At 47.8% G+C, this 19,833-nt stretch overlaps 1 protein-coding gene across 2 annotated transcripts in view; it reads left to right on the forward strand.

Moving 5' to 3' along the window:
• Positions 1 to 19,833, forward strand: part of PKNOX2 (PBX/knotted 1 homeobox 2) — a 53,364-nt gene that overhangs the window by 22,043 nt on the left and 11,488 nt on the right. For both annotated transcript variants that reach the window (XM_067310258.1, XM_067310257.1), the window contains exons 4-7: positions 9,376 to 9,484; positions 12,096 to 12,232; positions 15,862 to 16,033; positions 18,924 to 19,112. In XM_067310258.1, the coding sequence (XP_067166359.1) occupies positions 9,401 to 9,484; positions 12,096 to 12,232; positions 15,862 to 16,033; positions 18,924 to 19,112 (582 nt within the window). In that variant the 5' untranslated portion in view covers positions 9,376 to 9,400. The remainder of the gene's footprint in view (positions 1 to 9,375; positions 9,485 to 12,095; positions 12,233 to 15,861; positions 16,034 to 18,923; positions 19,113 to 19,833) is intronic.

Consider the following 19,833-nt stretch of genomic DNA (forward strand, 5'->3'; position numbering starts at 1 on the left):
ACTACCTGTAATTCCCTAATTAGCTGGTGTTTTGCATAAATCACCATATAATACCTCAAACCAGTCTTTTGTCATGGAGGATGTAAGAGGCCGAAAATTGCCTTCAAATGTGCGAATGAAAGGTGTTTAAACTGGCGCAATTAATCTAGCAGCTTGCGTTGCAATCATTTGTGTTGCGGGTGCATTTTCAGGAGCAGAAGCTGCGGTTTGGTGGAACAGGGCTTGGATGGGGAAGGCGCTCAGGCAATATCGGAAAGCCTGGCCCGTCTTTTCTTAAAGGAAGATCTCGCTGTGCCTTCCGGTCTTCAAAGCCGTTTTGTGTCGGGAGTTTTGCATTTTAGAAGGAAATGCACACCGGTTTCAGTAAGGGGGATAAGACTGAGAAGAACTGGTGAGCTACGGGAGAGGGGCGCAAGCTGAAGTGTTGCTAGTAGAGAGCTCTGATTTATCTGCCATATGGGAAAGAGGAAAACAGCCGGCTCCAAAGGGATTTCTTTCCCTCTCCGTAAGGAAAAACAGCCGTTTGCAAATTCATTAGTGGAATATAGCAAGCAAAGAGGCAGATTTATGTGAGGAAAGGGTTTTTTCGGTGCGGTAGCCCTCCTCCTCCCCATAGCGCTGTGTGAACGGTGTGGCTCTTGCAGCCACATGGTGCAACCTGTTGCAATTCCTTGCAGGAGTATTGGGAGCTTTGCACGAAAACTGAAGGCGAAACCACTCAAAACTTGAATCACAGAATATAGCAGGTTGTAGACTGGAAGGAGAGGGCGATCATGCATGCTGCGCTTCTAAGACATCCCCAAATGCTTTTCCACAGGCGGAGTAGTTGAGGCATTTGTCTGATATGCGCTTTATGATATTTGCACCGGCCGGGAGATTTGCAAAGCTGTAACTAGCTGTTTTGGGACCAAAACCATGACTAACTCTATATCTTTTTGATGGGCAGGACTGTTTTTGAGAGCTTTCCTTCTTGGCGGCGAGTCCTTAAATAAATAGCTCTGACTCTGCATTTGCCAGTGGCACACACCAAAAAAGCACAAATCTGCTGTCTTCAGAACATCTCTTTCATCCAAGACCCATACTTGCTTCTAGCCTCTTGTTTCAGTGGTAGGGCTCCTCTCCAAAATTCATGTCGTTTATTGAGCTCAATCTTCTTTTTCCTCCAGAGCACCTCAGTGATGAGGTTTAAACCATTGGCACCATTGTCTGCTGGTCGGGACCTTGAGGGTCAAAACTTTCTGGTGGCTCTTTGCAGCAGCTACATCTATGTCAGAGATCATCTTTGGCCAAAATAAAGCCCTGCGGTAAAAAATTGTGCTGGATTCGTATTTGTTGGGACGTGACTGTCTAGCTCTCTTGTCATCTCAGTTCTTCAATTTTGAGCAGTATCAGCTCTGAACCTGATTTGTGGTCTTTTCATTTCAACCTCAAAAGCTTCTGGGACATTTCCTTAGGATGAAAGTTTTAACCCACAGAAGTCATTTTTAAGGATGGTTTGAGAGAGAAAGGCTGGCAATTGTATTAAACTCACCCCAAGCATCTTGCATGGAGGTTCGGGAGGTGTCTGCCACCCTCACAGCTCTAGTGGGTTTTAATAGGAGATCATGTTGGTTAACCAACGGCGAAGAGCTTGGGAAGAAAGAGAGCAAGAGGCGGGTATCGCATGGACACGCATGGATTTATCAGCAGCCCTCCAGCCTCTCTGAGGGGGTTGTGTTGTTCATCTTGCATATCTCCACATCTTCCTGACAGACCATTTTCACCCAGGATGGGCGTGCAATTGGGTTGAGGGCTTTTTCCTCACTAGGAAGGGTCCCAGCTATCTCCTGGACAGCATCTCCGGTGACCAGGGTCAACCTCACGCACTCCTGTTTTCTCTGCAAAGCTTGTACAGTGATCTGTATTCTCAAAACCCATCAAATTCCTGTTGCTTTTTCTCAGCTGAAGTTTATAGCATCCAGCTCACTTTGCCTCAATTCTAATATTTTATCCCTTTGTATCCCTATTACTGTCTAGGCTTGAATCAAGAGATTCCAGAAACGCAGAAAAACTGCACTTTTCCAATCTCAATCTACCCACAAACTTGCCGTCGGTGCTTTAAAAATTTTCCCTATTTCTCTCTCATGTGAAACTGGTCTTTTTCCAATGCAAAGGTTTCGGGAGCATGCAAACCGCCAGAGCATGGAGGCCTGAAAAATGACTCGTGCCTCCTTGTCCAACCCTTGTAATCATGTTCCTCCTAAAGCTTTCTTTTGACAGACTCGATAAATTGGGGTATTGGAGGGGCTAAAACAGGTATTTTTCTGTGGCCCTCTTAAATTTTCACCCAAAACCATGGCCTCTTGGATTGCTCATGGACCCCCTGGGTGGAAAAAAACCATAAGAAAATTAATAGTGCCGTAGCCAAGGTGAGATTTGGGATATGTGGGGGGACGAAACTAGAAATAAAACTCCATCCTGGTATGGGGCCAGCAGAATCCACCAAAACCCTGACTTCTCTCCCAAAACTACATGGCATTTTCATCTGTTCTCCAGGGACACTGTTCATGGTTAGAGGGCTCACATTAACATTACTCGACCAGAGGGTGGAGAGCTTGCAAGTATTACATGAACATTTAGGGCTAGATGGTTTTGTCTTTGATTTTTTTTTTGCCTTTGATATTTTTTTGCTGCCAGAAATCCTTCAGCAGAAGCTGGTGTCTGATTTTCCTCTCCTTCGGAGGAGTTGGGGGATTTTAAATTTTTTGATTATTTTTTGAAGCGGCCACCATCTCATCTTTGCCAGGCCAAGGTGGAAGGACCTGATTTTTGTGCTCATGGTTCTTCTGAACATAAATTTGTAGACATCGGCTTTTGAATTTTGAAGCTTTACATGTTCTGTGATTTCCTCATGCAGGTTATTTTAAGCAAAATCCAGCCTTTGTTGCAGTACTGTGGAAAGCGATCTAAATTTTCATGAAAAAAAAAAAAAAGAAAAGCCAGGAGGGGATATCTGGCTGAATAAAGAAAATGATCCTTAAGTGAGTGATTCGAATGACCTACATCTGTGATTGCGCTTAATTTTGGTCTCAGCCAGGGAAATAAGGCAAATTTGTAGAAGGTGCATGCAAAAAATCCCTGTGGAAATGTTTTTTGACATTTTTTAACAAACCTGTTTTCAAATAAGTTGCAGGATTTTGTGCTTGCATTGGGGAAATGTGTGCGCGGGGCACATTCCTCGGTCGTGGAATTAGCAGGATGCAATCAAATATTAAGTGCGCAAAGGAAATTTTGAAAAGCATCAGATAAGATTCTGATTATAAATTATTCACAATTAATTGCTCAGAGTAAAGAACTGTTGGAAAATTAATCCCCTAACTATTCCTGGTTATACTCTCAAGGAAATCAAAAATTGAACAATTGATGTCCAGCAAGAAGAAGTTTGCACATTTTTAGCATCCTGAGCTATGTTTCACTTCAAAGCTTTTCAATTTGCCCTCCAAAAAATATCCATGATTCGTTCTTTTGGGAACTTTTGCTGGGCCAGGGGCTGTATTGCAAAAAATGCAAGTATTTTCGCGTTACTTTGAAGAAGCCTCTTTGATGTTTTCCTTTGCCAGTTTGTTTTGGAAGGTACTTTAATGGTCTCTCTCTATAAAAATAACACTTAAAAATGTATGTAGGTATCTCAGCTCACCACTTAAAAAAAGAACAAAGTTGCTTAATGCTGCCGTTCAAGGTACATTAACCTTGTCTACTAAAGCTCTGACTGGCTCTTGCGGGTTTTATTCTCCCGTTTATGTTGCAGAGATGTCCCTGGAGCATTTTAGTCGTCGACGGCGATGGGTATCTTTGGCGAGGAGGGAATTATTTCGCGGTAATTGTTGTTCTCGTCAAATAAGCACTGTAGCAGCTCCCCCTCTCCTGCACCTACTCTCTTTTATCAAGCTGGAGGAGGTGGATCAGAAACGCAGACTCCATTTGTTTTCTTTTTATTGGGAAATACTCAATAACGCAATGCTGGGGAGGGTACGATGCTCTGGCTATGGGCTGGTGTTGAGTTAACTGGTGTCCAGGCTGAGCACAAAGGATGTTTCCAGCATGGAAACCCTCCCACGGGTTGTGTAGAGAAAATTTGTCTATTGTGGATTGCTAAAAAGCTAGAAATGTTGGCCAGCCCGGTGGTATTTCTGGCGCTAATGCTTCTGATGTCCTCCGATGAGTGGCTTCATGCAAGCGCGTGTGGTTGCACACAGGAGCGCAGGTGTGAGAACCACCAGAAAATGGGTAATGTCCTGAAAAACAGGATTCTTCCCCACTTTCAGCAATTTAGTCGCATCAGTCATGCTTTTAGGCAGGAGTTTAGGGTGGTGGTAGAGCTATCCTTGCTTAACTTGCAAAAAACTGGTGTTTTTCTGCCTGTTGAAGCTTTTGCTTAAGTGCAAGGGGTGAATATGTGTAAAAACAAGCAAGGACAATAAAGGTTGGCGGAGGGTAAGATGCCACCAGCAGACCCCGAGAGAGCTGGGGAAGAGGCAAGGAAGCGCAAGGCAGCTGGGCAGGCAGCAATTTTTAGAGAAATCTCCAAAGTGGGAGAGTTTTTCCATGGGGCTGAGCGTGGATTACACCGTGTGCTGCTGCGAATCGCTGGAGACATTAGGCGTGCCTCGGTTACTGCAGAATATGGCGATCCTTAGAGGGAAATAAACCCTTCCTTGGGATTTTAAATCCCTTTCTCTCCAAGAGCTCTGTGCTTTTGCTAAATGCATCGTTTTGCTTGAAGCCATCTTGAAGGGTTGGAAGTAGGAAACCCAAAATGTGGTGGGGGGGGGAAGTGAACCAGCCATCACAAAGTGGATGGTGTCTCCCCTAAAATCTGGATTCTCGCTGACTTCCAAGGATGCTGAAGACCATTTCAAGGTGCTGTTGGCTTGTTTACAGAAAGCAAGTCAAAATTTGCTTTGACATAGGCTTGGAAATCCTCCTCCTCAGGGAGGACCAGCTGCTCCACCTCACTCCTGTTCTTGTGGTTGCTCCTCACTTCAACCTCAAAGCTGCTGGCGCAAGACGGGAGCTCAACGCTCTTCCAGTTGAGTTGACGCTCAACTGAAGAAGAGCTCAAGGTTGTAACTATGGACTCCACGCCTCCCTTTCCCCGGGCAAATTTGCACCATTTGCAAGATCAGCCATATCTGAAGACTTTACCCCTCCCATGCACGCCAGGAAGACTCAACGGCCAGGCAGAAGTGGCTCTTACCATTGCCAAAATGCATAAAAAGGCTTAATACAGCCATTTTCCCTGATGGCTTTGCCCAAAAGAGGGCTGCTGGCTCTTTTATTGATGAAAGCTGGTAACCTTTGCAGCGTTTTTTCCATCAGAAATGAGAAAAAGTGGGGGTGAACTGCATGTGGCCTCATTTCAGCACATAAAAATTACATGTTCAAGTGCAAGATAGTCACTCCAGATTCACTTTATGGTCAGTGGAGAGACATTGTCACCCGCAGAGGGTGAATCTGTCTTCGGCTTACATTTCCGAGTGAGATATATAGTCCTCTGGAGGTGCTTGTTCCTTTCCGTCAGCGATATTTCTTCATTTTAACTTATATATATTCATATAATGAATGCATATATCATAAAATTCAGCATACACAAACCCGGTTGTTCCGCTGTGAAGACTGTAACATAAAAAACTTGAAGCATAACTCACCTGCCGTCACTGGAAACGCTGCTCCATCCCATCTTTATTATACTTAAAAAAAGAAAAAAAAAAACCTTTAGAAAGGCAGTCTTCCACTAATAAGCAAAAATATCTTCTAATAGCTGGAAAACATTTTGGAACGCAGACTATACATAACCCTCTCCCGGGGGCGTGCCTCAAGATTTCCATGTGCGAGAGGGGAAAACAGAAATGTCTCTAATAATTCTGAAATTTGGGGTAGGTGCGGAAAAGTGCTTGAAAACTTCACTCTCATAATGTCCCATGTTGGATCTTCCCTTATCGATTGCCGGTTTTGCTGCTGTGGAGAAGCCGGTGATTTAGCTAGAAAAGGATTCCCGCTTATTTTCGGCTGATTTGGAAAAAAGAGTTGTGTCTTGCAAAGCTGATGTTAACGTTATCAGCTGTATATGATAACACGTAGTCCAACAATGTGTTTTTTTGTGTTCAGCGATACTTCTAATACCATTTTATAGCTATTTTGATAATCAGGCTGGTCAGAGAGTATTTCCTTTTCGCCTTGTAATGGCAGGCGACCGTCAGAAATACTTTGAGTTTTAAAATGTTTTGAGGCATCAGTGACCGCACTGAAAAAACGACTTCTCAGCTCAAGTCTTTAATTATTTTTATTTGAAAGAGGAGATAATATATTGCTTGCAAAAAGCAGCAGATAAATCTATCCTGGCTGTGACTCTTTTAGGTAGACTCAAGCTCTTCGGGAAATACATTTCCAACTTAATGGCAATATTGCAGTGGTAGCTGAAATAATTTTATTTCCAAAGGAAATTTAGGACACTTTGCTCTTCAGTTGCTGCCAAAATCTAAAGTGCTGCTGTTTCCGGAAATGAAAGAGCCTTTATCAAAGGTTGTTCAGCTTCATTGCTCACAGTTTCTTTGGGGGGGCATGAGGCTCCAGATATTTGCTCTTTGCCCAAAATTCAACTGTTCAGTGGAGCAGGTCGATGAGGGGTTGGTGGCATTTGGTGTCGCACTGCTCTGTGTCTTCTTCCATTTCTTCTTCAGATGAGTCAATCTGGAGATAGCGTATAAACTGATTTAAGGGGGGGAAAAATACAGATTATTACATAAAATTATTACCTAAAATGCCAGCAAATCACCGCAGCTCTCTCATGCCCTTTTCGGGCTTGTTGAGCCCCGAAACGCGGCACCGTCAGCAATGGTGGCCTCTCGCGTTTCTTCATTTTCACATTTGACTGCAAGTCCAATTCTCCAAACAAATCCAAGCCCATAAAGTCTCTGTGATTTAGCGAATGGGTTATATTATATTCGGCAATTAAATTGGGCCCCGGACTGCTCCGCACTCTGCAATAAATCACCGAGCACTTTGCGTGCGCTGTCTTCTCAATGTTCGGTTCATGGGACATCGGATGGCAGGGCAAAGTGGGGAAGAAGTAATTGCGCTTTACTTTTCTTTAAAAACATTTATTTGTGCAAAATGAATAAAAGGGTGATGAATAAAATGAATAAAAGGCTCTGCCTGTGCAGACAGCCCTCGGCTTTCCGTGGGGACAGGCTACGTTGCGTTTTCATGAGGCTGATGCCTGCTGGCAGACATCAAGCCCAGTGGAGAGGTCTCGGGAAGAAGACCAGAATATTTGAAATCTTCCCCCAAATGCCAGCGGTGGCTGAGCCGAGCACGCCAAATCGCACCTGCGTTTTCATGGACATGGTTGGCATCCCTGCTCCGCTGCCTTACGTCGGAGCATTTCTTCCAAAAGTGGCACCCATTTCATTGCGGAGGACAGGGCTAAAGCTATGAATTGGTATTTCCCAATACAACTTGGCATAACTTTCCATTTTATGGGGCGTCTTCTTGTGACGGGACGCCAAGGAACTGCATGGAGCAGAAGGGGCGAAACAGCGGGCAGTACTCCAAAAGTCACTTGTGTCTCATTTCAACAGGAGAAATGCATTTTTGGAGGCTCGGGGAGATTTTCCTAGGTGGCTTTATGAACTTGCTAAATCCTTCAGTCAGTGGCGTGGTGACAAACGTGGCATATCTGCAGCAAATTTCCAAGGAATGAGCGCTCCCAAAAATGTAGAATTTAGTCCAGCTCTTGCCTAATGCGATGACACACCTAGGATGGGTTTTTTTTGAGGATTTAAACAAGACTATCGGCTCTTCCAGAGTCTGTTTTTTCACCTGCAGGTTCACTTTTCCTCCTGGAGACCTCATGGTTTTAGCAGACGTGACCCATATGTCTCAGGGCAAGAGTGGACTGGTCTACTGCGTTTCACATTGCCAACTCCTGATGATGCTCACTGTCTAATGAGTTCATTATTTTTCAAGCCTGTTGGCAGAGGGTGGCTTTTCAAAGCTCTTTTTTTGGAAAGATGTGCTTTTTTGGTTACACTTGGCCACCACGTCTGCACTTTGGGAGAACATCTAGCCAAGAGCTCCTCTGCCAGGAGGTCCCTTCCCTGTGTCCCTCTGCCTTCCCTGTCACATTGGGGCTGGATGGTCTGGCTTGAAGATACCCAAAGAAGAGGCTGGGGACCCCCGAAAATAGCTATATTTTTACAGAAAGCATAAAATTTCTGCAAGAGGGATTTGAGGACGGTGCATCTCAGAGCACCTCTTGGAGTCTGTGAGTAGGTAACTAGAGGTAGATACTCAATGTAGATCCCTCCTGGGGCTTGAGCTAGCAACGCTGGTGGACGGCACTCTGTGGTGGCCCAAGGCAAAGAGTGCACTGCGTTTTGGGGGCTATTTTTGGTGTGATGTAGGAAAACAGAAGCTTTTGCATTTCTGACTTGCCTTCCCACTTCAAGATCATGAGGAACAACTGGAAAAGGGATGGGAATCCCCGCTTAGACACCACAGTTATAGGCGTGAGGGATGGAAAACAAAGTTGTCCATGCACCGGGGTTCATGTGGTGGAAGTGCAATGAGCTTCATCGATTGCAACCATCGTTTCCAAGAGCTTTGCCCACGTCTGTTCTCTGTGCAGGCAACGTTTCCTTGCAAGCCATCTTCTTCTCTTCTCCCTGATTCATTTTTCCTCCCAAATCCCTCAAACAATCATTAAATAATGATCATGGGCATCAAATAATCTTAGGTTTCTTCAGGGGACATTTTTCTTGGAGGGTCTGAGCATCCATGTAGGTCTTGCATGGTCTTGCGTCATCCATGTAGGTATTTGCATGGTCCAGGGCCGATTCTAGGAGAATTTTGGAGGGATTCATCTCACCACTCGTATTTGTTTTTAACCACCTTTTCCAGCGGGTTGTGGTGCAGGATCCTCTAGGTAGGATGTCCTGCGGGGATTGATTTCCGTGCCCTCAGCATGCTTGTGGCTGGACACCGCTCCTCTAGATACAGTTGAATTTTGGAAATATATCTGGGCTTGTGAGCTGGAGCCTGTGGTGGGAGGGCTGCCGTGATGCACTGGAGAACTTCAGTTCAATAAAAAGAGCAAAAACCAACAAAAAAGAGTAAAAGGCAACAAAAATTGCCCCTGGTGGGGGGGGGGGACCCTCAGCATCACCGCGAGGGGCCGAGTGGGCGGCTGTGATTTACAGCGAGGCACGCAGGAGTGGGATCAGCGGATGTCTCCTCTCCTTTCTGTCTTTATTTTTTCCTTTTTTTGGGGCTTTTTTGGGGGTGTTTCGGCAGAGCGGGGGAGGACTAACCCCACTGCCTTTCTCCCACCCGCAGCTTCTCGATGTGACGCCCGCCCAGGATGCACCATGTCTCCCCGGCGCCGGCTCTGACAATGATGGCCACCCAGAGTGTGCCCCCTCCCCCTTACCAGGACACCCCGCAGGTGAGTGTCCCGCAGCACCCATGGGACCCCCCCCAAACTCCACGGGACGCCCCAAACCCCCCCCCCCACCAGGTCCCCTTCGCCGCATCCCACTGACCAACCCAACCTCCTGCTACAGGGCTGCTGTTTTGCCCTAAGGGAAAAGCCCGGCAGACTCAATCTGCCCGTATGGTGCTGATATTTTGCAAGAAAGGCCTTTTCCACGTTAAAAATGCACCGAGGGAAATACGTAGCCGAACCGGTTTCCCTGAACGGTGCCGATATTTTGCAATAAATTGCCTTTGCAGGCTACGAATGCACCGAGGGATATGCTCAGCCTCCCCGAATGCTGCCACGATTTTGCGATAAAGCGCCTTTCCGGGTGAAAAACGCACCGAGAGAAATGCTCGGTCTCCCTGAACGGTGCTGAAATTTTGCAATAAAGTTCCTTGCGAGGCTAAAAATGCGCTCGGGGAGATGCCCAGTCTACCTGGTCTCCCCAAACGGTGCTGATATTCTGCAATAAAGTGTTTTTCCCAGCTAAAAACGCACCGAGGGAAATGCCCAGAAGATCCTTTCTCCCCGTACGGTGCCGATATTTTGCAATAAAGTTCCTTGCGAGGCTAAAAATGCGCTCGGGGAGATGCCCAGTCTACCTGGTCTCCCCAAACGGTGCTGATATTCTGCAATAAAGTGTTTTTCCCAGCTAAAAACGCACCGAGGGAAATGCCCAGAAGATCCTTTCTCCCCGTACGGTGCCGATATTTTGCAATAAAGTGCTTTTCCCAGCGAAAAATACACTGAGGGAAATGCTCGGTCTCCCTGAACCGTGCCAATATTTTGCAAGAAAATCCCTTTCCCGGCTAAAAATGCAAATGCAAATTTTCCTGGGAAATGCCTGTTTCCAGGGAAGTGCCTGTTTCCGCTCGGCTCCGCGGGGTCGCCCGCCCTGCATCGCGGGCGCTGGGGAACCGGGCGCGAAACCGAACCGTCTCGCTAAATAGGGCTGGGGAAAGAGGATTTGAACGGCGTTTTGATGTATTTTACGGATTTTTGGCAAAAAAAGGGGAAAAAAACGACTTCATGCATAACTCCATGCTCTAAGCATTGGAATAACACCCCCCCTTTGCAAGCAAAATTACGGCATTCATTATTTTAAGGAACGGGTTTTTCCATGGTAAACTGCCGCGGCGCCCCGATGCGCTCGCTGGGGGGGTTGTGCCCTAATTTCGGTTGGATTTTGGGGACCTTCATGCCTTTTTTGGTGCAAACCCACTGCAGGTTTCCAGAAGTGGCTGCAGGAAGCCTTTCCCCGGCATTGCAAAAAAACCAAAGAACCTTTTTGGGCTGAAAACCCAAAGTTTTGGGCACGCTGCTCTCGCACATGGTGGCGGTGAGACAACGCTATGGGGCGCGTGCTAAATATTGCTAATTTAGCAGGTTTTCTGCCCTGAAACCTTCACCCCTTTCCATCTCTAGCATTGACCTATTTGTCTGTCGTCTTTGAAAAACAGCAGAAAAAGGGAATATCCCAGTTTGCCAAAAACCAAAGTTTGCCCAGTGAGCGGGTGTTAATTTTGGCGAGGGATTTGCCCCGTTGGGAATGGAAAACGGGAGCATGACTGCAAGAAATGCACTTGGCCGAGCAGAAATCGCCTCTTCTCAACCCAAAAATCAGCTTTTCCGGCTCGAAACCCAGCAGCGGGGAATGCGGATCCCTTACCCAGAACCCCGCTCCGCATTTTTCACTGCAGAACGTTTTTATTCGGAAAAATACGCTTTTCCCCTGCATTTTCTCGCATCCCCGCCGCTGGGGAGAAATGCGAGAGCCTCAAAAAACAAAAAAATAAAAAATTTAAAATAAATGAAAAAAAAAATAAATCCCCTATTCCCTGGCAAAATGCAAAGGCGACGGGATGGATGGAAAAAAGTGGAAAATCCACTTGCCGTTGTGTGCAAACTGCAAAAAAAAAAAAAACCCCAAACGGGTGTAAAAACAAAATTTACCCCCTCAGTAAAGTAGCATGCGGAAAATAAAGAGCGAAGGGGTGAAAACGTGGATAAATCCGCATTTTTTAAAGGCAGCGAGCAAAAAAAAAAAAACTTTGGAGCTGGCCAAATTACGAGCGCTAAAAAAGATTAAAAAAAAGCTCCGGAGCAGCAGCGAAAGGTCAGCTAGGAGATATTAAAGTTAAACATTTTAAAACCGAGATTTGGGCCCGCCTAGGTTTGCGCGGGGCCGCCGCTTTTCATCCGAGCGAGAAAGCGGCTTCTTAATGCTGAAACCGGGAATATGAGGGTGAGTTTGGCTGAAGACGGGGTTAGCACGCTTATATACGTAGGCGTTCAGGATATATTGCTAAAAAAACAGGCAGCAGGAGAAATATTAAGGCTGAAATATTAAAAAATATTTCTGAATATAAGAAATATTATGGAAGGTTAAGGCTTCCTCTTGCTGCCTGCTTGGGGGCAACCAGGCAAACGCGCATTTTTACAAAATTTTGCAAAACGTCCGCGCCACAAAGCTGCGGCGGAGCTTGCAAAGCCCTCGGGGGGGGGCGGGAAAGTTGCAATAACCCCTTGTTTTAATGCTCTTTTTAATCGCCTTCTCTTTTTTTTTGCCTCCCCGCAGATGACGGCCACGGCCCAGCAGCCGGCCAAGGCGCAGCCCGTGCATGTCGCGGCGCCGGCGGGCGGCAGCGCCCCGGTGCCCAGCGCCGCCGCCGACCCCCAGGCCCAGCTGGAGGCCGACAAACGGGCCGTCTACAGGTGACGCCTCCTTTTTGCCCTTTCCCTCCTTTTTTTTGCAAAAACGAGGGTTTTTTTGCTTTTTCCGCATGATGCTTTTTTTCCTATTGGGCAAGAAGTGTCTTTATATCATCTTTCTCTATAGTCCTCTTTTTTATAAGTAGCACCCGGGGTGCAAAATAAAAGGTGCACGAAAGCCCTGGGGGATGCATCACCCACGTGTGTCCTCGGGGTCCCCGGAAAGGAGGGCAAAGGCGGGGAACAAACCCAGCGGGGAAACGCAGGAGTTATCCGGAGCGCGTTGCAAGTGGACACGCGAGGGGACGTTCCCCAAAGGGACGGAAAGAATTCTCTGGAGACATGGAAAAAAGAAAGAAAAAAGCTTTTTCGCCGTTGCACTGGATTGCAACCTAGTGGATTTTTTTTGCAAATTGCATTTTTTTGCAAACATCGCATTTTTTTTTGCAAATTGCATTTTTTGGAAATATCGCTTTTTTTTGCAAATTGCATCGTTTATTTATTTATTTGCAAACTGCATTTGTTGCAAATCGCATTTGTTGCAGACTGCACTTCTCGCACCGCTCGTAGGCAGCCGGGGCAGTTTTAACACCAGGCTGCCTTTACCGCGGGGTTCGCTGGGGGCGGCTTTGGGGCACCCCGAATTTGCCGGTGGGCAAAACTCCTTATTCCTTCGCATTGTTTTTTTTCTTAAAAACCATGCAAATCGGGGCCAGGCTGGGCAGCACATCCCCCCCGCTGCTGGGCTCGCAGGCAGAGCGCTGCTGAATGTGCAAAATTAGGCCATTAGAGGAATTCATTTCTCTTTATTAGCCCGTGTCAAATCCTTTTTATTAGCGGCTGCCAACGACCTCTCTCCTGCAGGAAAATGTCAGGCCGGTTCAGCCCTTTTATTTGTTCGGCGCCGGCGAGGATCAAACTCTCCCCGGATCCGCGCTGGCGAGATTTATTTCCGACGGCTGGAGAGGGGGGAAAGGGAGCGAAGGAGCTGGCGCCCGACTCTCAGCCTTGCAAAAACACCTTGTGCAAAACCCTCGTTTTCTAGCCCCGAATCCTTTCCGGCGAAAATCCTGCTTGCCCGCAAGTTAGGAAACATCCTGGTGTTTTGCTTTCCTTTTTCCCCATATTCATAACTACGGGGTTTTTTGCAAAAAAATCCCAGTCCTGTGGCAGAGCTGGGTTTCGCTGCTCCTTGACACCACTCTGCCTCTGGGGCCTTGGTCCTCTCCCTTAACCTGGCTTCACCTTCACCTCATTTTTTCCCCTTTTTTTCCCAAAACAGGCCCCAAATCTCTTCCCTGCCATCACGCCACGCTCAGCCTCCACATCCTTCTCACCGCAGATGCTGCTCCAACCTGAATCGGCAGCGGCTGAGTGCTAATAAATCCCCTCGGCGGGTTAAAAATCGCTCTTTTCCGCCCTGGTTTGGGGCCGATTTGCCCCTCTCGTTCCTGATCGATTGAGGGGCTGCTGAAACGGCGGCCGGGTTCACGCGCCGCAATAATTCATAACACCGCCTGGAATTTGCCTTTCATATCCCTCGGCTAAGCTGCTGCCTAAATTACGACTGCCGAGGCTTTTTTTTTTTTTTTTTAATTTTTCCCCGTTTTTCCCCCCCCCCCCTCCATTTTCTGCTCTGGGCTCGGCGAATCTTGCATTAAACTGGGATCAGGCGAGATTAGGCTCTAATATGCTGCAGTATTAGTGGCTGCAAATGAAGATTTAGCCGAGGGTTTAACCCCTTCGACAGCCTCCAGCTCGGCCCCGGCTAATCCAGCGGGTTCGAGGAAGCGTCCGACAACCGGCTTTTCAGCAGCAAAAGCGCAACTGCCCGAAGGAAACGGAGTCAGCATGAAATGGCAACCTGAAAACCTTGTACATGCAAAATGATGCGATTTAAATCCTAATTATTACATGGCTGGCACGTGGGAAATTGTAGGTGCGAATCGTGACACGGGCAATTTCTTCCCCTTTTGCTCCCGGCTACCGCTTTGCCGTCCTGCCCCAAAATATGACTTTCTATGGAAACCCCTTTTGGGCTTTGCTGCGGGAACGGGGGGGGAAAAAAGTGGTTTTGGCATTTTCGGCAAGGACCTCTCCTGCCCAGAAATATTCTTTGGATTAACCCCCGTCGTGCACCTTGCGCTCCGTTTTCTCCAGCGCCGGGAATAAGCTATGAGGTTCCTTTTTGGATGCAAACCCTAGTCCTGTGACATCTCGATGGATTCAACTGAAATGGAGGAGATGCAGAAACGTGGAAAACAGGGGAAAAAAAAATCCCTGAGGTGGAAAAGATCTGCAAAAAGGGAGAGATTGGAAGAGATCATCAGCCTCTCTTCTGGGCCAAAATTGGGTTTTTCCCATACTTATGATACTTTTTATACCGTTTCATATTACTAGCACCCCCAATAATGCCATGGTGAACGCCCAGGTGTGTTATTTTAGGGTAATCATCCAAAGGAGAGACAGCAGTCTCCCAAATCCCACTGCTCATCTAGGGAATAACTGGGGTCCAGCGGCTGCAGCCACTGGGGAACAACCTACGTGGCAGCATTTTGCATTTCTTGCCTCCAAGTCGCCAGAAATATTCCCATTTTAAAAAAATTGCATGCACGGAGAGGGTTGTCTTCATTTAGGGTTGCACTGACCGGTTGTCTTCGTGTTTTTCCCATGCTCGGTGTGATGTACATATATATTTTATATTGCACTGATTTAGTGTTGCGGTTGGAGGGGAGTGCTGAGGATTGCAAGCGTGTTTTGGAAGAGGGAGCTCACTGGCGATACAGGTGAAGAAGTGGGTTTTTTATGTTCTTTGATTTCGTATGCCATCACAGATCTGCTCAGTGGCAGTGCAGAGCCCTCCCGAGGGAGGATCAACGCACGGAGCCACAGGCGGATAGAAATAGCAGTCTCTTCCCATGCGGCGTCTCAAACTGACCCACATTTTGGGGTGAAATGGGCCACGCTGGAGGGAGTGCTGCTCTTGATGGGCTGTGAGGTGGTCAGCACGGATTTAGGGGATGTGCTTTTGGGTGCGCGAGGCGTGAGGAGCTCTCTGGAGTCTTTGAGGAGCGGGTCATCGTGGGGCTCAATCCCAGGAGAGATGTTGGAGCCCAAAATGCAAAAATGGAAGGGAGCATGAAATGCAAAGACGGAGGAGAGCACAAAATGCAAAGCTGAAGGAGAGCACAAATGCCAAGGCGGAGGAGAGCACCGAGAGGAAGTCCCTGCTCCGATGATGCCGAACCTCCAGGATTCCCCCCAGGGATATCCCCCAAGGTGCAGCAGAGCGAGGCAGCCTTTTCCCAGCAGAAAATACTGCAGAAGTGCCTCGAAGCGGTGGTGCATCCTTTCTGCGGGCTTTCAGCGCTATGCAGAAAAGGACCCAGACGGAGGAGAAAGCATGCCCAGAGCAGAGAACGATGCATTTCTCTTTTGGGGGGTTTCCACCTTGCAGGGAAAAGGTCTGGCTGAGTTCACGTTGAGCTCCGGTGCATCCTCGGGGGGGGGGTCAGGCTTCGTTTCAGCTCTGGCTTGCGGGGATGGGGTTTGCATGGTCGGGATCTGGCAGGGTAGGCAGGTGTATGGGGCTGTCCCGTGGCATTAACGGCAGCCCCCTCTCACCTCTGCAGGCACCCGCTCTTCCCGCTGCTGACGTTACTCTTCGAGAAGTGCGAGCAGGCGACGCAGGGCTCCGAGTGCATCACCTCGGCCAGCTTTGACGTCGACATCGAGAACTTTGTCCACCAGCAGGAGCAGGAGCACAAACCCTTCTTCAGTGATGACCCCGAGCTGGACAACCTGGTAAACATGGGACGGCAGTTGCTAGATGCTTTTTGTGTGTGTGCTTTGCGGGGGGACAAGTGGGTGGAGAATGAATTATGGGGGCACACCCCTTGGACAACATCTTGGAGGTCCACATGGCTGCTCTGAGTGCTTAAAAACCTCTACATACCCCAAATTTATAGCACTGGCTTTCTTGGCGCTGCTCTCAGTAGACCTCGCTATACCTTCTCCAGCGCATTCCCCATAAAAGCCCAGCAGAAGTGGACCCGAGCCCGTTTGTAGAGTAGTTTTCCTCGCAAACACCGCAGGGTCAAAGCATTGCATGGGAACTGGCAAGCCTGGAGGCTGGTTTGCACCCCAAGCTTGGAGGAATTAGCACTGTTCCTCAGTGCACCATAAACCATCATGTGTTTAGGTTAGTTTGTTTGATTGATTGGTTTGGGTTGGGTTGGTTAGTTGGATTGGGTTGGGTTCATTGGTTGGTTGGATTGGGTTGGGTTGAGTGGGCTGGGTTGGCCGTCAGCTCAGCTCGCCTGCAATGCTGCAGAACGGGTGCGCTCGTCTCCAAGAAACGGGTCAAAATGAGACCTTTTCTGAAAAGAGAGTGACATATCAATGGTTTGGGCAATTTTACCAATGTTGTCTTGGCCAAACTAGGTCTAACGTCTCCTGCTGTCTCAGCTCAACCCCTGGGTGCTCTGCAAGCACATTTTAAGGTCAGTGAGGTCTTGAAACTCTTCCATGCCTTACGGCCGGTGCCGGTTTGCAAGCCGAGGAGGTCTTGAAACTCTTGCAGCTCTTATGGCCGATTTCAACTCGTGGAGGGGTTTTTGCAAGATCTTGAGTTCGAGACCAGCTCGGCGGAGCTATCACCAGTTTGGGGGTACACACCAAGCCCCCTACCTCCAAATTACAAGGTGTGCTAAGCCTCATTTGCAAATACCAAAGCCATTTCGTGACGTCCAGTAGACAAAACCAGAAGCTGCTCCGGGACGATGCGAAGGCGTCACAACCATCCTGAAGGCCGAGTTGATGTTATGGGTGTAAAACAGATCAATAAGGAAGAGGAATTATTTATGGGGGCTGCTCGGAAGATACTCGCACCAAGAGCCTGGAATATTTATTGCCTTGTATACCTAAAAGCTTGGCCCAAATTTATATGACATTACAGTAAAGAGCTTGGAGGGAGGCCCAAGCTGTGGAGAGCAGGAAAAGCCCAGTCCGGCCGAGCCAGGGACAACCAAAAACATGAAAAAGCAACATGTGTTTTGGGAAAGGCAGTGTAGGTTTTTGGGCTGAAAACCCATCAATCATTGAGCAAAAAACCCCCATGGCGTTAAATGAGATTAAAATGGGTCCAACGGTGTAGCAAGGATGAAGGGATGCTGGAGCCGACCGGAAGTCTAAAGTTCTGGGGAGGAAAAGCTATTTCCATCTATAGCAGAGTCTCCAGTCTATTTTGACTCTTTTCTCCTAGAAAAACCCATCGATTGTGTTTTCTGGGCCTGAAATAGTCCGTTTGGGAGCAGCTCTCCTGGGTTGCTGCCAAAGCTCAATCCACCTGTGGCGGCTTGCACGCAGCGGGCTGCTGGACCTAAAAAGGGGAAAAATCTGACCCGGGACGGCACTGGCTCAATATTTCCACCCGTTTGAGAGCCGCCGCGACCCGCCGGCCAAAATCTGCGCTATCCGGCTTATTTAAAACATTTTTTTTCCGAATGCCGCCGGCTTCCCGGGAAGGGGCCGCCGCGGCTCATGGCGAAGCGGCGCTGAAAAGGCCAGCGGCGTTAGCGATCATTAGAATAAGAGTCATGTATTCCTCGCAGCCGAGATGCACATAATTAGAAATTAGAAAAAGGTCAGATCTCCCCATTATCAACTCAATCAGCTGCTGAGTGCCACACAGTCAATTAATTCAGCATCTGTATTTTTTACAACCCCGTGCACGTACTCCGTCCGACTGTAACTCTTTATCCGGACAGATATACGGCGCAGCGGAGCAGGGACATAAAATGAGACCCTAAGCAAATGAGCTGAGATAATTGAGAGATTTATTTTTGAGATGTCGATGTGGCGGGTCGTCTTGCCTTTGCCCTTGAATAGTGACTTTCATGGCCGTGACCGCCGGGGCGATGCGGAGGGCGCGACTCTGTCCCGCTGCCCCCCGCGCCGAGGAGGAAAAGAAAGCAAAATGAGAAAAAAAAAAAAAGAGAAAAAAAGGTTTTTTCTCCCCCCCCCCGGCTTTTGCAAACCGCTTCGTGAGAAACGTTGTCCCCCTGCGGCGGAGCCTGCGGCCAGAGCTCGGGTTTTGGGGATCTGTTTCCAGACCTCGGCGACTAACAGTTTGTAAAGATGACCACTAAAATTTGCAAGTTGAAAAACACCCTTTGAAATGCAAAGACGTTTTGTTACATAAAACCGGCTTTATTGCCCCGGAGTGAATAGCTGAGATTTTATATATTATGCAAGATTTCAAACAGCGGCTGTAAAACTTAAGGTTTCAGCTCCATGAGAGGAATGGTTTATGTGTAAATTTTTTAACATTTATGGGGTACGTTTTAATGAGGCCCAGGCTTTGCGCCGGCAACAGCTTATGGCGGCGTTGCAGCCCCGTAATCTCGTTATTTCGAAAGAGTGGCCTGCTGAGGATAAAAAAACCCATGTTTTTCCATCCAGATCCTCAGCTCCGATTTTTTGGGGACATTCCCCAGAAAGGCAACGGTTAATTATTGTGAATTTTCACCAGGTGGGATTGCAGAGAAATTCTGGCCGGGAAGGGCGAAAGAAGTCTGAAATTTCCACCTTGGAGATGGATTTTGGTGGAAATCTTCATTTTTTGGACCAGCAAGCTAAAAAAAAAAGGATTTTGGATGCATTGATTAACCCCCGTCTTTTCCCTCTCGTTTAGATGGTGAAGGCGATCCAGGTGCTGCGCATTCACCTCCTGGAGCTGGAGAAGGTGAACGAATTGTGCAAGGACTTTTGCAACCGCTACATCACCTGCCTCAAAACCAAGATGCACAGCGACAACCTACTCAGGAACGACCTCGGCGGGCCCTACTCGCCCAGCCAGGCCTCCCTCAACCTCCACCCCCAGGTAACGCGCGCCCACGTCTTCGCCTTTTCCCCTGGTGACATCCCGGCGAGCCCTGGAATTTAATAAAAAAAAAATCAAAAAAAAAAGATAATTAAAAAAAAAGACCCGTATCCCGCAATGGGGTTTATTATTACTTATTTGGCATGGGTTTTGTTGGGGATCGCTTGCAAAACGCAACCCTGACGCTCACTGTCACGCCGTTCTTTCCTAAAATTAAAAAAAAAAATCCGATAAATCAGGGTTTATTTGCAGGTGGTTGAATGCCTGGCGGGAAGCAGAGGAGCCTTGGGCAGGTTGGATGGGAACCGTGGGAATTTTGCGTTGGCGCCCTGCAAAAGCCTTGCAAGAAAATGCTGGTTTTTTTTCGCGGCGGAGCAGAAATGCTGCTGTTTCCTCCGCTTCTTTTGCCCTGTATTTTGGAGCCGCTCGGGCATCTTGGCGCCGTCGTCTTGCTGCAGCAGGGTGCCTTGCTGGCTGCCCCCTGGGCCACGCTGTGATATTTTTTGGGATAATGACCAAATTTGCGTAAATAACGTAGAACGGGACCGCGTAGCATTAATAAAACGCTGATTTGCGTAATTAACGGATGGCAAATTTGGTGCGCGGGGCCGTAGCTTGGAGAGCCAAACCGGTGGCATGTCTGGTGCAAGTGGGAAGGTAAGTGGAAACACCGCAAAAAGGATTAAAAAAAAGCAACAAAATGCCCCAGGGATGCTGAGCT

Source organism: Apteryx mantelli, chromosome 23 (genome assembly GCF_036417845.1).
Source record: "Apteryx mantelli isolate bAptMan1 chromosome 23, bAptMan1.hap1, whole genome shotgun sequence".
Taxonomy (NCBI): Eukaryota; Metazoa; Chordata; class Aves; order Apterygiformes; family Apterygidae; genus Apteryx; species Apteryx mantelli.